A 23,074-nucleotide genomic window follows, 5' to 3' on the forward strand; every position below is an offset into this window, starting at 1 on the left:
GGCGCCGAGGGGAGCGGCTGCCGCCGGGGGGAGGGAACGCGTCTCCGTGCGACGCGCAGCCGGGAGCGGCCCGCGATTCGCCGCCGCGCCGTGAGGCCAGGAGGGAACGGCCGGCCCGCGGCAAGGCGGCGGCGCGGCCCGGAAGCGTTACGCAGCAGCGCTCGGCCTTCCGGAGCTGGGAGGTTTCGCCATGCCGGACTACCTGGGAGCGGACCAGCGCAAGACCAAGGAGGAGGAGAAGGAGGACAAACCCATCCGCGGTAAGCGGCTGGCGCGGAGCGGAGCGGGGCAGGGCGGCTGTCGGCCGCGGGGATCCTGGCCAGCAAAGGCACAAACGCAGATGCGGTCTCGGAACGAGCTTCTGTCTTGTCTTTATGATTGGCGACTTAAGCCTTTCTTGTCTTGTTTCAGCGTTGGATGAAGGAGATATCGCCCTGCTGAAAACCTACGTGAGTAACGCGCGTCCGCTGCTGACCGCGCTCGGCGCTGCTGAGGCCGCACCTCGAGTGCTGCGTGCGGCTGTGGGACAGCGCTGCTAAAGGACGTGGAGGCCCTGCGGGTGTCCTGGGAAGGGCAACAGAGCTGTGAGGGGTCTGGAGCACAGCTGTGATGGGGGCCGGCTGAGGGAGATGGGATGGGTCGGTCTGAAGAATCACAGAATCACAGAATTATAGGGGTTGGAAGGGACCTCCAGAGATCATTGAGTCCAACCCCCCTGCCAAAGCAGGTTCCCTACAGCAGGTCACACGGGTAGGCATCCAGGCAGGTCTTGAACATCTCCAGAGAAGGAGACTCCACCACCTCCCTGGGCAGAAGAGGAGGCTCAAGGCAGACCTTACTACTGCTTTCAGCTGCCTGAAAGGAGGCTGTGTGGGGGGGTGTGAAGTTGGTCTCTGCTTCCAGGTAACAGTGATAGGATGAGATGGGACTGCCTTGAGTTGTTCCAGGGGAGGTTCAGTTGTATTAGGAACAGTTTCTTCTCTGAAAGGGTGGTGAGGCACTGGCACAGGCTGCCCAGGGAGGTGGTGGAGTCACCATCCTTGGAGGTGTTCAGAAAATGTGTAGATGTGGTTTAGTGGGCATAAGTTGGACTGATGACCTTAGAGATCTTTTCCAACCTTAAACGATTCTACAGCGGGTCTATGAAAGAACTCTTCAGGATAAAGAAACTTGCTGCTAAGTGTATGTTGGGATGTGGACATGCTTGTCAGAAGTCTGAATTATATTGATAGTACAACCCTGCAACTAGGGGCCTTGAAGTACAGATTGAGACCACTGTGGCTTTTTTTTTTTTTTTTTTTTTTTAGCAAATTGATACAAGGAGGACCTTGTAAAGCAAATCCAGGTCTGCCTGCGTTTGGCAGGGCGATGCAATAAAATATTTTATCGCAGATGAGAATATGGCTTCTGATGTGCACCGTGAAGATTCTGCTATATTTGGGGCTGGTAGAGAGTTTGGGGAGGAAATAAAAGCACTCATACAAAAAGGATTTTTCACTTCTGTGCTGTTTGCAGAACTCCTGTATGTAATCTTTACTAAGACTTGTTTTGAAACTTAAGAATGGTTAAAAAAACATAAGACCAAACAAATTCAAAAGCAAAAACAAATCTGTGAGTAAAGATGTGAAAAAGCTTCCACTTGCACAATGCTCAGAACTGTGAAGCTGCACCCTGCTCGGAGTTAACAGAAATGTTATAATGTGAGCTTAACAATGTTGTCTTTGGCTGTGATCAGTAGTTTTTGTTATACCAAACCCATCTACTGAATATCTTGATGCTCAGCAGTTATTGTCACTTTTTCCTAAACATGAAATTATTGATTTGCAAAAATCAATGTGATGTTTCTTTTCCAGGGCCAGAGCACATACTCCAGGCAGATCAAGCAAGTAGAAGATGATATTCAACAACTACTTAAGAAAATCAATGAGCTCACTGGTATTTTTCTTTCTTAACATGGTGTTCAGTAGAAGAGCTACAAAAATGAGTATTTGAAGAAGCTGATTTCAAACCACTTCTTTGATGATTTTTATTTTTTGCCAAAGGCTGCATTTCTTTATTTTTGTAACATGCAATTTTTATTTTGTAGGTGATGGTCTTGCTTTTGATTGGGCAGGGCTAAGCTGCACATATACATTTGTAGTTTAACAAATTTGTATTTAAAATTGTAAGCCTGTTCATTACAGTAGTGTGAAACAAATCCTCTGTCACTAGTTAACTTATGGGTGTCCATCTACATTTGAATCATGAGTGAACTTCTGTGTACTGCAGAAAGTCAACAAATTATCAGTAAGTAGTGGTGCCACTCCTTGCCCAATGAAGAGAAGCATAGCAGAACAGTTAGCTTAGTGGTGTTGGTAGCCTGGCATATTCAGCTGGCATAGTCTTGTATCTTTAGGAAACTTGAAGTTCACTAAAGTTGTGCTTTTGCATTTAATTAGAGATCTCAGGAAGTTTCCTGGTGGCCTGTGTGTAAGGTTATTGATGTTTGAAGACATACCAGCTGCTTCTTCCACCTCACCTTGTCTGTGTTGTACACAGGAATTAAGGAATCCGACACTGGCCTGGCTCCTCCTGCTCTTTGGGATCTGGCTGCAGATAAGCAAACTCTCCAAAGTGAGCAGCCTTTACAGGTTGCCAGGTGGGTGCATTCTTTTTTTGTCCTTATGGTGGAGCTGCCTAGTGTTAAAAAAGCAATTTATAACTCACAAACTCTTTTTCTTTTTGAAGAAGAGTCATATTTTGTGCAAATTGGAAGTACTTTTTACCGTTGTATCAAAAAGCATACAAAATGTTTATAAAATATGATACATGATGTTATGCTTATGAAGAAGCAGAATTGCTTCTGACAGGTTCTTGGCAATACCAGGCAAGGTATCGGCAGGTAGGCCAACAGTCTCATACAGAAAGAAAAGTTGAACTTGCCCAGCTGGTGAAGGAGCTCTCTGGCTGTACAGCACTCCTCAGGAAGCAGCCTAGGTCTAAGAGATGCTCTGTCTTCAGTGACTAGCCCAAATCTGAACCCAGGGTGGCTCCGCCCCTTCTGGTCATGTGGGGAGCACAAGTGCAAACAATTTGCCTTGCTCCCTAGGCCAGCCACACGCCTTCACCAGGTGCTCAGTTACTAGTTCAAGCCCTGACCAAACCATTTCCTTACAGATGTCTGTGCTACTTGTGCGTCTGTTACCGTTGTATGACGCTATAATATTGGAATCACAGGTTGTGTAGCTCTTTCAGTGTGCTGGGAGCGTATATCCACCATCTCTATCCTCATGCTTACACAAGTAGGCAAGCAGTTAATTCTTTTCCTGATGATGTTAATTGTATGTTGTGTATTAGATGTACAAAGATAATCAATGCAGACTCTGAGGATCCCAAGTACATTATCAATGTCAAGCAGTTTGCCAAATTTGTGGTGGATCTCAGTGACCAGGTGGCACCTACTGACATAGAAGAAGGCATGAGAGTTGGGTAAGCAAAATCCTTTGTGTTACAGTTTTACTGAAGGCTGAAGCTTCTCATCTGATCCATTAGTTTGGCAGATCAGCAACTGTCATTTGGTATTTTCACAGGGATTGAAATCATACCAATAAGGTCTTTCTGTTGGAAGGCAGTTGCTAATCTGCACACGGTGTTCAGGGTATTTTGAGTTTGATGTCATTCTGGTGAAAGTCAGTTCAGTGCACCAGACTGAAACTTTTCAGTGTGGGCCTCAATAGTCCCTGCTTTCAGGTAACCTGAGCAGCAAGCTTCCACCTTGGCCTTCTTGGCAGATACACACAGAGTAGCTGCAGGAAATGTTTGCTGAAGAGATGAAGCCAATTATCTTGAGAATCAATATTTTGCCAATTTGTTCTCTGGGATATTTTGAAGTTTAGTTTTTAAAATATTTTGGAATTAGTATTTTTTGAAATATTAAGATCCTCTGCAGAAGGAATTCCGATCTCAAGCCATTCTGCTAGCTTTAAGGGCTGGGTTATCTTGATGCCAGAGGAAAGAATGGTTTAAGAATTCAGTTTCTTCTAATTTGCAGTTAGTTGTTCGTGACAGTTTTATTAACTGCTGTTAAAATAAATGTTCTTTATGCCTTCTCACCAGAGTGGACAGAAACAAGTATCAAATCCACATCCCCTTGCCTCCAAAGATCGATCCCACAGTCACCATGATGCAAGTAAGAACTACCTTTACTTATTTTACTTTGCTTTGTTCTCTCTCCTAATTTTGATTACTTACAGTTTTATTCTTGGCAGTTGAAAGCCTACAGAGGCTGCATCAAGGTGTTAACTGCTCACTTATCTTTTTGTTGTGCAGGTGGAAGAAAAACCAGATGTCACTTACAGTGATGTTGGTGGTTGTAAAGAGCAGATTGAAAAGCTCAGAGAGGTGGTTGAAACCCCTCTTCTTCACGTAAGTAACCTTCAGGTTGGAATTTTAATTGTTTTAAAGCTATGCTGATCATCTTTTAGCATTTGAAAAAGCAAGAAAAGATAAAGCTGTGTGTAAAATGTCAAGGGAAAAGAGGTCTAGTTCTGACAAATGAAATCCAGGCCAGCCTGGTTTGTTTTGTTCTTCACTGATGATTTTCTGAATTTGCATGTAATCTCTGCTGCCTTCTGTTTCTCACCATTGCAGCCTGAAAGATTTGTTAACCTTGGAATTGAGCCTCCCAAAGGAGTGCTTTTGTTTGGGCCTCCTGGTACAGGCAAAACACTTTGTGCCCGTGCTGTTGCTAACAGGACTGATGCCTGCTTCATCAGAGTAATTGGATCTGAGCTGGTGCAGAAGTATGTGGGAGAGGTAAGAGCCAATTCTTAATGAAATGTGGAGTGAATCACAGGCTTGTAGTCCTGGGGATAAGGCACCCTAGTAAGTCTAATGGATGAACATAGTAGCATGCTTGGAGATACAAGGGGGCAGAGGGACTGTCAGGCAGATGGATGTAGATTGGGCAATCAGTTACAACACATGAACTATGTTGTCACCAATTGAATGAATTTTGCAGTGTGGAGTGTAATCTGTGTTATGGGAGGACTTCGGAATGAGGATTTTGTTTCCAGTTCTACCACTTGTTTTTCAGTTGGCCCTGATGTCATCTGTACTTTTTCTGAGTTCAAGAATAGTAATCCGTCTCTCATCTATAAATTGCTATCAGATTTATGAACGTTTGGTTATTTATACTAGTAAAAGAGTTTTATCATTGGAAGCTAGAATTGTTTGGAGGCATGAAATTTTTCCTTTTAACATGCTTTGAGTCTGTAACAAAGTCTTGATTCATTTTGCTTTCAGGGAGCTCGAATGGTTCGTGAACTCTTTGAAATGGCCAGAACTAAAAAAGCTTGTCTTATATTCTTTGATGAAATTGATGCCATTGGAGGTATGTCTGTACTATGCATAGCTCTGACTTCATGGGAGAAATTGCAGATTTTCCTTTCGTGCCTGAATTCTTTATCTTGGTTGCTGCATTTCAAGAATTATGCTTGTAAATACCTAAATACTCTAAATATTTAGCAAAACTACTACCAGCATGTCCCAGTCTGAGAAGGTGTCAAGAAGTGGCTTACATAGCTTTAAGACATATTTAGCCCAGATGAGAAGTCATCTCAGCATGTTTGGAACATGCAGATAACTTAAACTTTAGTAAAAAAAAATCTGTGTTTGGAAGAAGTACTGTAAACTGAAACCCCCTTCAGGTTCTAGACTATTTGGCAAATCTTTACTACTACCTAAAAATCACATTTCATCCCCTCCCCCCTGAAGAAAGAAGTATTTCAGTCCTGAGAAAGTAGACTTTGGTTGAGGGGAGATGTTAAAACAGAAATCCAGCCCATTTATAAATCTCAGCAGTTTGGCCTGTTATTAGCAGGGAAATGGGCCCTTTAATGTTAAGGGTGAATCGTGGAATCATAGAATCACCAAGGTTGGAAAAGACCTCCAAGATCATCCAGTCCAACTGTCCACCTATCACTAATATTTCCCACTAAACACAGCACTTATTATAGCTGACAGATACTCACTTTTTATTTGAACTGTGCTATTTTCAATGAATTCCTTCATATCTTCTTTCAACTCATCACAAATATTTGTGTGTAATTTAAATACTCTTCTCCTGCTTTCCCACACACAGCAGCTTTGATATCTGCCTGCTCTGAAGGTCTCTTTGCTGTTCTGTGTTTTGTCTGTCCAGGTGCTCGCTTTGATGATGGTGCTGGGGGTGACAACGAAGTGCAGCGCACGATGCTGGAGCTGATCAACCAGTTGGATGGTTTTGACCCACGAGGCAATATCAAAGTGCTGATGGCTACAAACAGGCCAGATACTCTGGATCCAGCTCTAATGAGGCCTGGCAGGTTGGATAGGAAGATAGAGTTCAGCTTGCCTGATCTAGAGGTCAGAATGCTTTTTTTCGCTGCCGAGTATTTTCTGGTATCAGTGTTTCTTCAGTGTGTTTCATTACTGTCTGGATGCAGTTTACAAGAGTTACTGAAAGCAGCGCTCCTAACTTATGTGAAACTCCATGGAAAGTTGGGGGATTAAGTATGTGCCAAGGAAACTTTTCTCACGCTGCCCAGATTTCATCCCTGGCAAAGAACCTGTATTTATGTTTGCTGTATATTTCAATCTTAATAGATAATCCTTTAACTGGTTCTATAATTTAGATCTTAAGTTGGAGTGTGTGTTATTTAGTTCTTTTTGAGAGCTTTCTTGAAGTACTTCTCCCAGTAGAGCTCTTTAAGATATTTTTGTAATTCAGTTTCATGGACAGTTATTATTCCATTGCTCAATTATTCTAGTCCAGACATAGGAAACGACAGTCAGGTACCAAGTAAGAATTTTATTTTCCATTTGCCCTTGCTGGGGAAGAGGACAGCTGCACTGAGAGCAGGTCAAGTCGTCACCTCTTTCACAGTGTGAACATTTCTGTCTTCTGTGCTTTTCCAGGGGCGGACTCACATATTCAAGATCCACGCTCGCTCCATGAGTGTTGAAAGGGACATAAGATTTGAGCTGTTGGCTCGACTGTGTCCTAATAGCACAGGTAAGGTGAATTTTCATTTAGCCATTCTGTGTATGCTTCGTCTCCACTGGTGGTCAGTGTTGAACTTATTTGTCCTTTTTTTTTGAAAGGAGCTGAGATTCGCAGTGTGTGCACAGAGGCAGGCATGTTTGCAATCCGAGCACGCCGAAAAATTGCTACTGAGAAAGACTTCTTAGAGGCAGTGAACAAAGTCATTAAATCCTACGCAAAATTCAGCGCTACTCCCCGCTACATGACCTACAACTGATATCTTGGAGTGCTTTTCCTGCTTCTGCAGTTCAATTTTCTGTGAAACCAAAATCTGTATGTATGTGGTAACTCCTGGCTTGTTCTTGGAAGCTAGAAATAAATGAAGCGTTCCAAACAACAGGTGGGATTTCCTTATGAATGAGTTTTGCATTTAGTGGAGTCTTGCTGCTAAAGAAATCTCGAAGTCTAACAACATAGCAATATATTTTTTAAAGGGTGTACATAACATGAAACAAGGCAATGTTGAGCTAGGTCCCCAGTCACTGTTTATACCCCCAAACCTATCATCTCTGCTGTAGAGGCACCACAGCATTCCTAAGTGACTGCAGTGCTTCCTAAGTTTTGATATGTCTTTACACAGAGGGTGACCTCGACTGGGTACTCATCCTTCATAGCTTACAGTTAGACAACATTTGTAGCAGACAACGTTAAAAGGGGGATCTTTATTCATCTACCATGTTCTTGCAGCTTGGTCACTGAAAACCAAGCCTTTCATTTTCTCTTTTTTCAAGCGTTGCATGAAAATAGAAAAAAAGCTTGAAGGAACATGGGAATGTAAAGCTTTATGGGAACTGTTACATCTTAAATATGAGAAAAGTTAAATCAGGCTTTCTTATAAAAGAAGTGTATGCAGAAGGAAAAGTGTATGCAGTGAATGGATTTTGTTAGACTTTTGGCCAAAGCATCAGTGCCTTAATAAACAAATTTAGGCATTTTGGTGTATTTGCCCATGTCTGATCAAAAAACTGATCTCAATGGTTATTTTTGTAAGAACATTTTTGGAGAGGGGTGCAGGTTTAGTGGTAGGAAGAGAATGTTGCCATTTTTTGAGCCAGAAAGTAAAGTGGCTCAGAAATTAGCAATGATTCAATATCAGATTATCAATACAGTGCTTGAAATTAAATGCTTGAGCAGGATGAGTAAAGGATGTACAAAGAATTTGGAACTGATCAGGTATCCTGTATAATTCGTGCTTTTGCAGAGAATGGGGGAAGGGAATATTCTGAAAATTAAGTAGCATCTCAGCATCAACCCAGACTTGGGTTGTGCAGTGCTATTTGCTGCGGTGAGGTTGCAGCAGTGAGGATCTAAATGTAATGAAGAGGAGAAAGAGCAGAGCCCTCTCCTGAGTTCAAAAGATGTGAGTTTGTTTGACGTGCTGACAAGCTTAAGATAACTGAGAGTTTAAATCCTATCTAAACAGCAGTGGGGAGATGAGCTTTTCAGTAGGTAATGGGCTGGAGTAGGAAGCACTGGGTCAGCTGATAGCAGCAAAGCACACGACCGTGAGACTCAACAAAAGCTTCCAGATTTTATGTTGCTGGATGGATTACAACAGTGCTGGCAATAATCAGGAGCAAGTTGCACAGTGCTAGTGCTGCACAGGCCACATGTAGGATGGCCTTGACAAAGGCTTTTGATCCATTCTTTCAGCAGTTACCCAGGCAGAGCAGCATTAATTGCATCATGGTGTGGCCTGGTGCAGAGAGGGCTCTATGGGGGTGCTAAAGCCAGAAGGGTGAGGAGCAGGAACCTGAACACTAGAAAGCAAGCAAACTTCAGTGCAGATCTGCATCAGCATGATTTGTGGAAGTGCTTCAGAGCCGCTATGAAGAATGCAATGCAAAGGATGATAACCCCAACACAGGGAACGCTTCCTCAACTCTGAACGATGGGTAATGCAGTCCATAACTACCTGTGAAGAAGACATCCGTTTGGTTCCCCCCTCATCATCTTTAATTTCTGTTAGCCCACCAGTAGGGAGGATTTCCTGTATATTCACCTGAAGATTGTCCCCTCCTTCAGAAGGGTAGTATCAAATCTGGTGTACGCACGGTTGTATTGCTTTAACCTAACCCCACATATACGTGCGCACTTGTTTGCTCATTTGATGCCACAAAATACAGCTGACCACTTTTAGGGAAAGGTATCTTGCCTGGGAAAAGCATTAGTTGCCCAGAAGCTACAGATTACTGAAGTAGAACCATAAGTAGGCATAACATTTCTAGAGCTTTTCTGAAAGTCCTAGTTAAAGAACAGAAGATGTGCACAAGTAGGAGGAAGAAGGGAAAGAAAAACAGCACCAACTACTTCCCAAGACCAACTTAGACTGTACGTGGCTGCTAAAATGAGCAAGAGAGAGATGCATATTTTTGTTAGGTTTCTTTTTCAGAAGCATTGATGTTTGCATGCTGGATTTGATGCCCAGAAGGACCTCTATACCAGTGGTAACCCTTCCCAGCCCACCCCTTAACAACAGACTGCAGTCCTGCAGTCCTTGGCTTGTCCCACATGCAGTGTCTTGCTGAGACAAAGTGGACAGTTTCGACTTGTACTGATAATCACTTTATTTTAGAATTGGACAGGATTTTGATGTGAACAGAAGAGACTACATAGTTAAAAACCAAAGCTGCAACAAGCTGAAAGTAGAAAAATATATACTGTATGCAGATACAAAGGCTTGTCAAACTAGTAAACATTATAAAATGTACCCAAAGTTGTTTAAGTAAACGCACACTGTGTTAACGTGCATTCACACTTTGAACTCTAGCTAAGCAGTATCTTCTGATGCAGAAAGCTTTCTATCCCTGGTGGCAGGGCATTTGGAGAAAGAAAACATCTTCCTGTTGCCCCTGGTTCTTGGGAAATTCGGTTTGCCTGAAGCAAACCATAATTGCAACAGTGTGAACCAAAATAAAAAGTAGCAAGTTCTGCACTAAGAAGAGAGGAAATCATCTGAATTTCTGCTTGCACAGGACCTTTGCTTTGAGGGTGCAAAACAAAATGGCACTGATCCTCCTCTACTGCCCATGTGCTACTGAAATATCTCACAGAGGAACACTTCCAGATTCCTACCTCTAACCAGTTTCATACTGATAGTTCAGGGAATAACAGGCATTATTTTGCTTGAAGTGTTTCCAAATTTTATGTTTTAACCTGAAGTTAAACAGTAAGAAAAAAGAAAGAAAAAAAAAAGAAAAAAGAAAGAAAAAAGAAAGAAAAAAGAAAGAAAAAAGAACCTACTTTTTCATTATAAATAGCCAAATGCATTTTTGAGTTCTACTGAAATCTATTTCACAAACACTTAAAAGCTGAGGCAGAAGCAGCTGTGCTGGTAGGTAGAAAGACATCTCAGGCAATGGAAAAGTACTTCTCTCTTGGACCTTTGAGACTTCAGGCTCTATCTAACCTTCTATTCCAGCTTAAGAGACTGCATATAGGGCATCATTTCTTAAGTCCATTTTATCAGACCTCATTCCTGGCATACACAACTTTTGTCTTCAAACATGAGGACAACATAATTTTTGCTTAAAATGTGTTGTAGTATTTTCTAGAAGGTATAACATGGTTTTGGCAGTGTAAGTACCATATTGATAACATAATAATTAAACAAAGGTTTTCTAATATGAAACTCACAGTGAAAATAACTGGGCAATGAAGAGATCAGTACATTTGGGACAGGTTAGATATTTAAAAAAACAAAATGGTACCATCAAGATTTAAAAAGAACAGCAGCTAATGTCACCAGTGTGAATTCATTGATCCAGCTGGCAGAGTACTAGTTTATATAAATCTGTGGTATGCAGATGTTGACATGAGGCTTTAAAAACTGTTTAAGAAAATTCTGTAAAGACATTGGTACAGTACATTGGAACTGCAGAACAGCTATCTTCTGCAAGTGAGTTAAAGTGCCCATTTTCTCAACAGGAATAGGAATGTCACCTTGTCTATCAGATTGTAGCATAATACAATAACTTCTCTCATCTTGCATAATTGTGAGGTCATGTCACTGAACAGCTATACCCTGATTGAAGGAAAAAATTCAAGAGCATGAAGGCTTTCAATTCTTTGTCCATTCTTCCTACAGAAAGTAAGCCCCACTCTATACCCGTACGTACAGGCAGCCTTAGGTACTCTTTAACCTGTGCAAATTGAATATTCAAAGAAAGTCTCTATCAGCATAAGTTCTATGTCCATTTTGCCAGTTGCCACTCTTCAGTGGTCCAAGGCAGTCTGTGAAGCAGACCTGTCTTTCACTTGGCAAGCAAGGACAGCGTCGTGAATACTGTGAAACAGCAACTTTCTTGTTACAGTGTTATCAAAAAAATTCAGTCTGGTCAGCTCATTCATTACTGGGCCTACAAAATAAAAAAAAAAACAAAAACACAAACATGGCATCAGTGCACAAACCAAAGTACAAGGATGGAAAACAGTATCTCAGGAAGACACTGACAAGAATTATTGAGTCCTACTTGTCACTATTTAAAACATTTAAAACATCCGGACGAATCATTACTCCTCTACTACAAAAGAAAGTAATTCTCCTTTCTAGCTATACAGAGAAGTCCATTATTGGCTGAAGATGTTACAGTTCCAAATATTGAAGCTGAGAACACTTCAAGCTTTTCTTATTACATTATTAGAACAAGTGCAAGCTACAGTGTGTGTACCATTCACAGTTTGCCAGCTGGAAAAAATGGAAGCAAGATCTAGTTCTCAGAGAACTCATTACATCAATGTTTCACTTCCAGCAAAGTGAAGACTCAAGGAGCTTGCTCTTCCCCAAATCCAACTCTAATGCAAAATTAGCACTGACACTACTGAGGCACCTGGCAGCAGAAAATAAATTCAAGGCCAGAGGAAAAGAGATGAAATATAGTCTTTCCTACAAAGGTCACACAAAAGCTCAACTCACCACTACAGCTGGCAATGCAGACACAGACACCAACTTCTTTGTATTCTTTTATAACCTGCAATACAGTTAAACCAAAGTTAAACACGGGTATAGCATTGTGCACATAGCAGCTCTGGAAGATGTAAGCTGGTTACCATGAGAGCTGCACTTTCCACATTCCCCAGTACTCAGCTGAAACTTACAGAGCTACAGAATTAAAGCCGTGATTATATGAGATACTGGTCTTGTATCCCAGCTGACAGTTACATCCCAGGACAGGCTTCCTGGTGGGAACTTAATTTACATGTTATCTGTGTTTTTGAAAAACAAACAAATAAACAAAAACTTACTGATTTTAATGTTTTTGCTCCAACTGAATCCACAAAGTTCACTGGGGTGAAATCCAGAATTAAAGAATGGATGTTTGTTTTGGGCTCCACAAAGTGTTCAAGCTCATCAGGAGACCCATCTTGTACACCAGCATCCACACATGCAAATTTTCCATTTACAGGTAACCCGTCATTTGCTATCTCATGTTTTACGCTCGCTTCCACATCATTGGTCTGTGAGAGAAGATAAATACAATTAAACGATAGCCAGTACTCATCCAGTGTAGATCCCCTTCCTCTCCACACACATGTTCTTCCAGATGCCAGAATCAACAGTGCAGATGGTATCTATTTATTACAGCTCCTCATTTAAATTAATTTTATTATATCCTATTTCTGCATGATTAGTCCAAGAATGTAGGAGGGACGAGCAGAAATAGGATCCTCCATCTTCTGCTCACAGCACTGCTGTTACAGTATGACAGTGTGAAAGGCTCTGCTCCACTAACGCTGCACCTGAATGTAACTAAGGTTCAACATGATTATCCATTGCAGTCACGATCCTCTGACCCACAGTATTCCTTAGCAGTCTGACCTTTACACTTCACAGCACTTCACAGTGCTTGTATTCCAAGCTTTCCTGCCTGAGTAGCACCCCGTATGAACAAGAATGGTAATACCAGAGAGCATCATGATAAAGTAGAGGCGAATATTTACCGCAGAATTCACTAGCTTCAGTACAGCCTTCTTTTTTACTTTATTGGCCTTCTCTACCTCCCTGGCATGCTTCTTCTGGGCTTTTCTTCTTGCTGCTAATATGGCACAAGGGTCCACTCCAGTCTGGCATGAAAAGAAAGCACGATCAGACGAGATTGAGCTTGTTAGGATGACACCGCAGTATCAATTAGCACTGAATTCATCACTGCCATAAATTTTGAAGATGCCTGCATTATTCAGTGTTCCTTGGTGGTGGTGAGAACAGTATAAAGGAAGAAGGAATAATCTTCGCAAGCACTGTGTTAAGATGAGGAAGAGATGCATAATATTCCTCTCTTGAGATCAGAGGTGCCATATTTCAACAGAATGCTGATTTGAGTGCAGAAAGTGAAGGGGAGATAAGTGTGTGTGGACACAAATCACTAATACCTCTTGCTTTCTGAAGAAGTACACCCACCTCTTTTGTGTAAGACTCGTCAAGGGAGCTACAGAAAAATGGTTCAGAAATTAGGATGTAATTGTTATCAGGTCAGGCAGTTTTGTTACTGCCATCCCCACTCAGTCAGACCTGGGTTAGGCAGGAGGTGAAGCATACTCTGTATGTTGTTTATTCCCTCCCTGTGTTGCTGTTTGCTAAAATGGTGTGCAGTTGGCTGCAGGATTACCTTCTCATATTTTACTGATGACCGGGGGGCACCAGAGAAACACTGCACTAGGGGCTACACCTGAAGGGCCTGAAAGATGAATGTGTTTCAGAAAAATAAGTTTGAAATTTCAAGACATAGGTATTAAAGATTTTGCTTTACTCACCTTTTTCTTCAGTGCACTTGTGTATGACTCACTATTGGCAAAATAAAGTGACGCATTAGCTTGAAATATTTTTATTCCAGGGTATTCATTAACCTAAGGAAAAAAAAAACATTGATGTGTGAAGTATTGCCTTGCATAGGTACAAGACATGAGGATACTTGTAAACACACAGCCCAAAGGCCAACTCAGAATGGGTATTGGCATGTATCAAGGATAGTCAGCAGTGCTGTGAGCAAAGCCAACTGGAAGATCAGAGCCTCCACCCTTCCAGGTGTCATATTGCACAGAATCAGTGTCATGTGACACTTCTGTTTAGAACAAACAAAGATGTAGCATCTGAAGGAATGAAATATTTACAGTTCTCTGATGTTTCTATTTGCGGCTGATATTAATATGAGGAAATCATGCAGATCTAGGAACACTTTCTTTTAGCCTCCCTTTATGTGGGCATGATTTCCTTCTTTCTTTCTTGCGTCCTCAGCTACACAAGCAAGAGCCTTTAAGAATCTTGGTTGTAAACAGGCCTTTTTGTAGGTCTCAATATCACTTCTTACCTTTACTTTAAATTAAGTCATCTCTGAGCAGCCTGCACTCTGACATTTTACATGAAAACGACCTGACCAGCAGCAGAGATCCTATGCTGCCAACCTCATCTTTATACAGGAGTAGCAAAAGCAAATTGGACTCGGTGTAACAAAAACAAAGTCTCCTCTTCTTTGAATATGGCTATAAGCATGTCCGTATACATACATATATATATATATATATATACACACACATACATATATATATACACACACACACACACAATACTTTGCATCATATTCTAAATAGAACTACTGGTGAGAGAATGTTTTCAGTTACTGCATGGTCTTTTCATATAGGTTTTTATCAACTGGTTCCTGAGTAAAAAGGGATGTAGCCTTCAAAGCAGCACCTATGAGAACATGGCAAAGCATACAGGAAATTGTAGCTGCTGTTTGTGAATAAATGCAGCATGCTTAGCTCATTTATTGCTAGATCCTATGTATTTAAAAACATACTGCTTTTGCCAGCTTTTGGTCGAACAATATCACATTAATAAGAAGCTAAGCGCATGGCAAGCAATTATGCCATTAATCAAGCCTGTTTAATGAGCAGGGGATAGGATGAAGGCAGGGAGATGCTGTTTAATAAAGCTTGTGCCTGGGGCCCATGGTACAGGAAGGATGTGGAGCTGTTGGAAAGGGTCATGAAGATGATCAAACAGCTGGAGCACCTCTCCTGTGAAGAAGGGTTGCGGGAGTTGGGCTTGTTCAGCCTGGCATTCCAGCCTTCCAGTAGTGTCACACAATTAAAGAAGCTGGCCTTGTTTGCAATTGTGTACACAGCAGGTACAGCATTTATATTTCTACAAATCTTACCATTCTGTACTAGGCCAGCACAATGATAATTAGCGTAAAGGTTATTTTTTATCAGCTCCTAGTCAAACATACATGCAGGACAAGAAGGTAGCATTCTAAACAATATGGCTTTTCCTATTAACATTTATTTGCTTCCTGAAAGAATATCACAGGTGCACACCAGACAGCTGCCACAGTCATCTTTGTTCCAATACATAAAACCACACACAAAAATACACTCCTACCTCTTCATACTCTTCCACATCACAGTAGATATCTGTGTCAGGAATCCGACCAAGGATTCTGTATTGAGGTCTGGAGAGAAACAGAGGCAAACATTTCACTATTATCACTTAAAAAGTGGAAAAGTGACTACTTAAAATATTTTGAATCTTATTTTAAATAGTCGTTCTGTCTGCCACAATTTTATCTAAATGTGCTCAAATGCAGTGGGTAGTGTGGAAGAAAAAAAACCAAGGGGCTATTGAGTGATAAGTCATGCCAATTGCTTCTGTCAGTGCAGAAATGATCTAGAAACAGCACTGTAGTGCTGCCATTTTCTGAACAGCATTGGCCACAGCATGTGGAATTTACAGAGCAAATTTTCTTTGGTTTGAACTGGTGCTACTTCATTGACTATCTTACAAGTACAGCAGCTCGGACTGGCACAATATATGCTGCAGCTCCAAAAAGCCTGCTCCCAGGTCAAGCATGCCTGAGAAGATGAACATTCCCAACTCAGAGGCAGTATGACAGCAAAGAACTGTGAAGTTTGCAAGGATCAAACCACATACAGCTGACAGAAGAATATGCTTATTTATGCAGAGTGGAAATCTCAGGATTTGGTTTCACTCCAATGCAGATGGGAAATGAAGACTTTTACAGATTTTCCATCTAGATAACTAACACCTTGAGCATAGGGACCTTGTGTAACAGGTGAAGTCCTATTCACACATGCTAGAAATCATTCTGCTCTAGATCTGGAAGACAACTTTTACAGTGAACTAAAAGCTTTGTACTGAGAGCAAGAAGTGATCTGAAAAACTGGAAGGGCACGGATACTTTTTTGATGAATTAGAACTTCTTTATAAAATACTTAAACATTCAGCTAGTGATAATCTGACACAGCTTCTTTAGTTTGACTGTGACAGTGCACAGAAAAATTAATCATTTACTGAACCTAACACCAAACAGGTTTGAAGTTCTGAATTCCAAGCATTAAAAACAAGTTAAACAAGATTAAATTAAGTAAGAATTCAAAATTCCCATCTATGACTGAAATTCTGTTCTCAGAAAAATAAAATTTGAACCCAAGATCAGGGCCATGGGTCATGTCCTGCATGAACTACATTATTAAGCAGATTCTATACTGTATGCAGTTGAAGGGAAAGGTCTGCTGCTTATTTGCATCCCTTAAACAAACAAAACCACATAGAAGTCCAACAAACACTGATGTTAATAAAGAAGAAATCTGACCTTTGTGTTCTGTAAATAACGGTTATCATTGCAAATGCTACTGCAGTAAGCAAGCCGTAGTCTAGTCCCAGGAAAAGAGAAGCCACAAAAGCTACAACCCAGATGGCCTAAAACAAAGAAAAGTTCTGAATTAATATGCATCTCCTGTTAACACAAAAACAATACCATTGTTCAGCCTGAAGCCTATGTACCTCTTCTGCTCAGGAACAGGCTAGGATGTAATTCATCATGATAGCAGACTGTAATTGCCTTAACCTTTGAAAAGCGTGTAAGAGCTCAAGGCACATTAACATAACATCTGACAAATTGTCCAAAATTAATAAATACATTAAGTCCTATTCTCCAAACTGAGTTAACAGCAGACTCCCAATGCTGAAGGATAAAGAAACATACAAAGTGTGCTAAAGTAGCTCTCATTTATTTTCATCTTTTACTGAGCAGTTGTTGCAAACTCTGCTACTTGCAGCATGAACTGTTAGCTGTATAAATAAAATACATAAAGAAGGATTGCCCTGAGAACTCCTGAACAATTAATTGTCTTTGCCTGGATGAGGCACCTGATTCCATACATATGCTGAGAGGAGCTTGCTACTGAAAAGGAAGAATTCAGTGCTTCAAGTGTGCTAAGGTCTCTGTGCCATACCATATAGAAACTAGTTGCATTTCTGAGCTATTTCACAGATCTCTAAGCTCAAGCCAATAATGGGGACATACCATTTTATTCTGATGATCTCAAGGATTTAGTTCTGCAGTTGTCCAGAATTTTGGAAATCATCATATATATATGGCTGCAATTAACTCCTGAGGTTGGGTATCTGACCCATGAGGTCAAGAACTACTTATGTGTCAGTACACTGAGGTCTCTGCCACCTTTCCACGTTCCCCCAAAAGTAAGCACACTGCTACAAATCACAAATCATCTTACTTTATGTCAATGACAAGCTAACATTAATCCAGAAAATCACTATGGACAGGTTTGTGGTTAATCTTAGAGGATGACAAATGCTTTCATGTAGTTTTCTGTTACTCTGTTTCAAATTCCTTTCAGACATTCCTACAGCCTTCAGTACAGTTCCTATAGCAACACTGCAAAAGCTCTGCTTCTACCACAACTAAACTACTTCTGATCTGAGCTAAACTCTTTTGAACAAGCACAAAAACATTCTTGTCTGCAACAGATCACTCTCCAAGGGTATTCAATGTGTTACAATGCAATTTGTAATTTCCTGCTAAGTTTCTATGCCGTTTTGGAGGATAGGGAGGAGCAAAACTTTTACTGCAGTTAAATATATGCTTTAAGTGTCCATTACTCACCAGTTCAATCTTACTGGTTCTCCAGAAGTGAGCAATGTCTCCAAACTGTTTAAACATTCCTTTCAGGTTCACCATTACAATTGCAGCCAGCACAGTCTAGGAAAATTACAAAAATGTTATTTTCAGAAGCAAAATATACCTACTTCAAAGCATTGAAAATAACTGTTTTCTGTGCTCATAAAACTGATATAGGTCTACTGCAGATGTTCAGCTTAACAAACAACTTTTCAGGTAGTTCAGTGGAGATATATTTTTCTTCCTGTCACAGAAATGGCAAGCCAGAATCAGTACAATTTGATTTACTGTCCTTCCCAGCAAGAGAAATCATGTATTCCTGAGCTTCAGGCTGCTGCAGTTATAATGCCTGCAGTACTTGAAGCAGCTGGACTGTAATCTCAATCTTCAAGTTTCTCTGCAATATCTTGTAAAAATTCTGTGCAGTCATATGGGTGTAAGCCAAGATACATATCTTATTAAGAAAGCAAACAAACACAAAACAACAAAACAGGGATCACATATCATCCCGTGCATGTCATCAGAATCATGTGGGGTTTTTTTGATCAGTGTGCATCCATCCACATGAATAAATTTTAATAGAAATAAGTAAAATTGTTTTTACTTCAACTCATTATGCTGAGCCATCACCAAACCCCAACCCTCTCCAGCTGATTTATAACTCTCATTTAACTTTTCAGCCTCCTTCCAGAATTCCTATCCTGCAACAAAATGGGAATCATTTGAAGATATTAATTGTATGTCTTAAAAACAGAGTCCAGGATGTTCAATATTAAAAACAACAGCAAAACAGCACGCTGCATTTTCCAAAATATTTATTAATTGTCAATCTAACTTACAGCAAGAATTTACACAAAATTGAAGGGTTTCTGAACCAAGCCCTGACTGGACTTACTCATCAACCACTCTACAATCTCTGCTGTAAGCAATACTAGCTGGCTTCTGTTCACTGACATGCAGTGCTTAGCAGGCAAAACTACCTTACCTGTGGAAGTGGCTCAAAGAGGTATCCAATTGCCACAATTACCAACAGAACCATAATTGAAGAGAGTGCACCTGCAATCTGAACAAAATGAGCAAGAAATGACATCTGAATAGCCAGAAATGCCCCAACAGGGCAGTATTACTCATGAGCTAATGCTTCCTGTGCTTCCCAAAAGGCCAGTTGAGTCATTTCTGATCCCTCCCACAAAATTTGTCCATTCTCACTGTCATGCAGCCTCCTATCCTGGCCCAGACAGGATATGAAACAGAGGAAACTGCAGTTCTTCTTCTGGCCAAGGCAGAGAAATAAGGCAGTCTAGTGAAACTCCAGTCTTCAGCTTTGGAACACAAAAAATTGAAAGAAAAAAAAAAAAAAAGGAAAAAAAGAAAACAAACTTTGGCTCCAAATTTGGGTTTACATACCTGAGTTTTCCCACCAGTGCTTTCCTGAACAAGACTCCGGGACATTGAGCAAGTGATTGGAAAGCTTTGGAAAAATGACCCCACAGAATTACATATTCCCAAGGCAATAAGTTCCTGTGTAAGAAAAATCAGAGCAAAACAAAAGTTACACCTAGCAACTGTATGAAGATGGAGCTATCCTTACACAATAACAACCACCTCTTATTTACAGTGCTTTTATAGCTACCTTATCATAACTTGTGCATGTGAGAGAAGCACAAGTACAAGTTAATGCACATTAAATCATCTGTTAAATGAAGTATTTGATAAAGTGCTGGAGACATTTCTCATCCTTAAACGTTACTGTGATTAGTGAGACTGAAAATTAAAATGAATGACAGAGTTGTTTGTTTTTAAGAACTTTTTCAACTCATGGATAACTTGAATTTTAATGCTAAAATTGCATCAAAAATGATTTATCATACAAATAATGTTCTCCACTTTCTACTCTAAAATATCTATTTATTAAGAATAAAACAAACAACAACTGTATTACCACCCACAGGAAACAAACCAACTATTTGCAATGGATAAATAAAAAGTAAAACATCATTGGAATTTCTAAAACCATATGTAATGGTTCTTTGGTACAGAAGACAATATACTTATCACATGGGAACTCAATGTTTCACTGTGAAAGAATGCAGAAGTAAAAGAGGTGCCTACCAGGAGAGTAGCCTAAGTAATGGCTGTCCCAACAATTATTATTTGTGCACACATCCAACTTTAACCAAAGTTTCCCAAAACAAAGGTATAAGTGTAACTAATCATTAAAACAGAGCTACAAGAGCTTAAAATAACTCCTGGCATTTAATCGTGTAGGCTGCCAAAAACTTGATTCCACAGTGAAAGAAAAACCCATTCTTGTCCCTTATGTCTTTCTGCTTTAATAAATAAATGAAGGTGATAGTGAACATTTTCCATAGAAAAATTCAAATACTTTTACCTGATTCCCATCAATGGTGTAACCATGTTTAAGGGCAAAGATCTTGGCCATAGATACAGCCATTGAAAATCCAACTATTGCTATTGCTACTGCATCTATAAATATTGCTGGGATGAGTTGAATCTCAGGAACTGCTGGTGCACTTAACCTTGGAGAAGAAATAAACGGTTACAATTACTATCATAAAAGCTACACACTATATGAAAAAAGTATAGTTTGAATAAGAATGTAACACCCCTACCCTTGAGGAATTTTCCCAACAACATCCACTCCATATGACTCAGTCAGATTCATTCCAGCTGAAACTCCTGTGCCGATAATGACCTAAAAACCCGCAAATGCATCAAGGGCTAAGAAGAGATAAATATGTCTGAAGGAATAACAGCTTATTGTTAGTAATACACAAAGGATAACATTCATTTGTCAATCAGTTTTCTAAGAGTTAGTGGTTATAGAAGCAGATAAAAGGAGGAAGTTCCAAAGTTTTCCATTCATCACCTTCAACCCTTGCTGATTTCATTTGCTGGAGACAATTAAATGGAGCATGTTGTGGTATGATCCAAATCACACAAATATACCCCTTGCTTGAGCTAAGCCCAGGTAGAATAGCATGTAGTAGGAAATGCAAACAGCATCACAGAATAGCATGTATTAGGAAACTCAGTGCAAGAGAAGGATTCTGCTGCCATATTTTCTTGTGCAGAGTATGCATGTTATCTGCAAAAATAACAGGTGCAGCAGCAATGAAAGCTACAGGTCCAAGATTGTGATGCTATTGCCTTACTATTAAACAATACTCTAAAGCATCTCCTCCATCATCTCTGAGAAGCACCTCCTTTCTTCATTCCTCATGCCTTCACCTACTCCCTTGGCTGTGATTCCACGCAGGTTGTTTGCTAGCTCCAGTTATCTGAGAACTCATTTTTAAATCCAAACACTTTTAAAAGTGAAAGTTAATGTGAGATGTGGACTAGTAAGTTGGTCTGATACTTGACTGCAGGACTGATTGTATTTTAGAAGACTACACTAAAATCCATGCATAGAGAAGTTTCAGAAATAGAGAAAGGAAGAAGTCCCACTGTTTCTTGCTCCTCTTTCTACCACGACATTTTAAAAAGAAAGCAAGCCCTGCAGAACCTTTGGAACAGGCATCCATAAGCACCTTTCTCAGGAGGGGATTCTGAGCTCTTGTACTCCATGCTGCTCAGAGACATGTCATGCCGAGACTCACTCAGGTGCCAAAGCTCAATTCTTATTTAGGAGCTCATGCCTAAAACTTGGGTACATCAGTGCCTAAACCTGATGAGCATCCAAACACTCAACTGGACCAAGTCTCAAACAAATTACACTCCATAGAAGTTACCTTAAAGCCCCATAAGACTTGATAAAAAATGAGATTTTTTTCTACAAAAATTCTACAACTTTAGAAGAGGTATGTAATTAAGCTACAGAATTTAACAACTGACTTACCACAATGATCTCCATCGGAATAGGAACTGGCAGTTTCTTCTTAAAGCGGAGATTGATTTCCTTGCCAATCAGCAACAGAACAATGCATGTTAATCCAACAATCAATGCAGCAATATTGGTTGTTGTTATTTTTGAAAACACAGCAACTAGGCTCTGTAAGACAATAGGAGTATCTCCATGAAGGTCATAATTATCCAAATTTATTTTCTTAGGGTGTTTGCCACTGCTGTTTTTATTCTACATCTATAACTGCAGCTAATCATTGCTTCACCCAAATCCCCGTTGTTCCAACAAAATACAGAAGTTCAGAGTATCTCAATGAGGGAAATAGATTTGCAACCATTTATAGTACCAATCTTACTCAAATGGGTCAAAAATTTGAGAACAGTTGCTATAATGGGGGGAAAAGACCAAATCTCATCTCTTATGCTCAGCATTTTCACACATATTTCATACAGGCATCGACATGAAAGGAGTAAATACCAATCTCTTCTAATACCTTCAAGTATTCTTTGGCAAGTCACATCTATTTACAGCTGCAAAAGCCATTTCTAAAGGATAAAGCTGCTGATAACACCACTGAAGTTACCATAGCAATGTGATTAAATAACAACAATCTTGCAACAACTGGCCATTACTGCAAAGTTCTTTCAGCTGAAAAACACCATTAGAAAGGGTGTGAAAGAAGTAAGCTTGCTGAAACATAAAAGTTACTAGAGGGTAAATAAATCCTCCAACCATTACTCCATCTTCTTCCACAGCATTTTAAAAAGAAGACATAAATGACCCCTGGAGAGGTCTTTGAAAGAAGATGTACACATTCTACTTTAGACAGAAGGAAAACTACAGCAACTACAGGGATATTATCAGAGTCCTGGCAGCTCACCTCAAATGCACACCTTCCCTCCGATTTGTTTGGCAGTTAGTATCTTCATATCTATATTACTGAACTAAACAGCAAATTCAGCAAGTAATAATTTAGCAAAATAATTCAGCAAACCTGTGTGGCCTTGCATCCAAATTGTTGAATCTGTGCAATTACACAAGAAAGATTTCCAAGAAACATTTCCTACAGCCTTCACCACTGTAACTGAAATACTGATTGCTCAGCAATAAAAAAGCTTCAGTCTGTTTAAAAGCTTTGGTTCTCACAGACACTTGAGACTTTCCCTACCCTTCTACTCAAGGTTTTTTGTCTGCAAAATTGCAGCA

The 23,074-nt window shown here is 40.3% G+C and overlaps 2 protein-coding genes across 3 annotated transcripts in view; one reads left to right on the plus strand and one right to left on the minus strand.

Moving 5' to 3' along the window:
* Positions 1 to 129: 129 nt before the first annotated feature.
* PSMC2 (proteasome 26S subunit, ATPase 2) lies at positions 130 to 7,400 on the plus strand. Its single transcript, XM_042872284.1, has 12 exons — positions 130 to 260; positions 412 to 449; positions 1,854 to 1,935; positions 2,539 to 2,638; positions 3,337 to 3,468; positions 4,096 to 4,168; positions 4,309 to 4,404; positions 4,630 to 4,794; positions 5,284 to 5,371; positions 6,182 to 6,384; positions 6,937 to 7,033; positions 7,123 to 7,400. The coding sequence occupies exons 1-12, from the start codon at positions 191 to 193 to the stop codon at positions 7,278 to 7,280; spliced, it is 1,302 nt and encodes a 433-aa protein (XP_042728218.1). The 5' UTR covers positions 130 to 190; the 3' UTR covers positions 7,281 to 7,400.
* A 2,212-nt stretch (positions 7,401 to 9,612) lies between these two features.
* SLC26A5 (solute carrier family 26 member 5) overlaps positions 9,613 to 23,074 on the minus strand; it is a 32,927-nt gene continuing 19,465 nt past the window's right edge. For both annotated transcript variants that reach the window (XM_042872282.1, XM_042872283.1), the window contains 13 exons: positions 21,863 to 22,015; positions 20,634 to 20,716; positions 20,393 to 20,540; positions 19,408 to 19,521; positions 18,986 to 19,063; positions 17,986 to 18,081; positions 16,672 to 16,778; positions 15,441 to 15,510; positions 13,814 to 13,906; positions 13,004 to 13,126; positions 12,308 to 12,520; positions 11,979 to 12,033; positions 9,613 to 11,421 (listed from right to left, as the gene is read on the minus strand). In XM_042872282.1, the coding sequence (XP_042728216.1) occupies positions 11,279 to 11,421; positions 11,979 to 12,033; positions 12,308 to 12,520; positions 13,004 to 13,126; positions 13,814 to 13,906; positions 15,441 to 15,510; positions 16,672 to 16,778; positions 17,986 to 18,081; positions 18,986 to 19,063; positions 19,408 to 19,521; positions 20,393 to 20,540; positions 20,634 to 20,716; positions 21,863 to 22,015 (1,476 nt within the window). In that variant the 3' untranslated portion in view covers positions 9,613 to 11,278. The remainder of the gene's footprint in view (positions 11,422 to 11,978; positions 12,034 to 12,307; positions 12,521 to 13,003; positions 13,127 to 13,813; positions 13,907 to 15,440; positions 15,511 to 16,671; positions 16,779 to 17,985; positions 18,082 to 18,985; positions 19,064 to 19,407; positions 19,522 to 20,392; positions 20,541 to 20,633; positions 20,717 to 21,862; positions 22,016 to 23,074) is intronic.

Source organism: Lagopus leucura, unplaced genomic scaffold, assembly GCF_019238085.1.
Source record: "Lagopus leucura isolate 7727_CA_CO unplaced genomic scaffold, USGS_WTPT01 Super-Scaffold_100008, whole genome shotgun sequence".
Classification (NCBI taxonomy): Eukaryota; Metazoa; Chordata; class Aves; order Galliformes; family Phasianidae; genus Lagopus; species Lagopus leucura.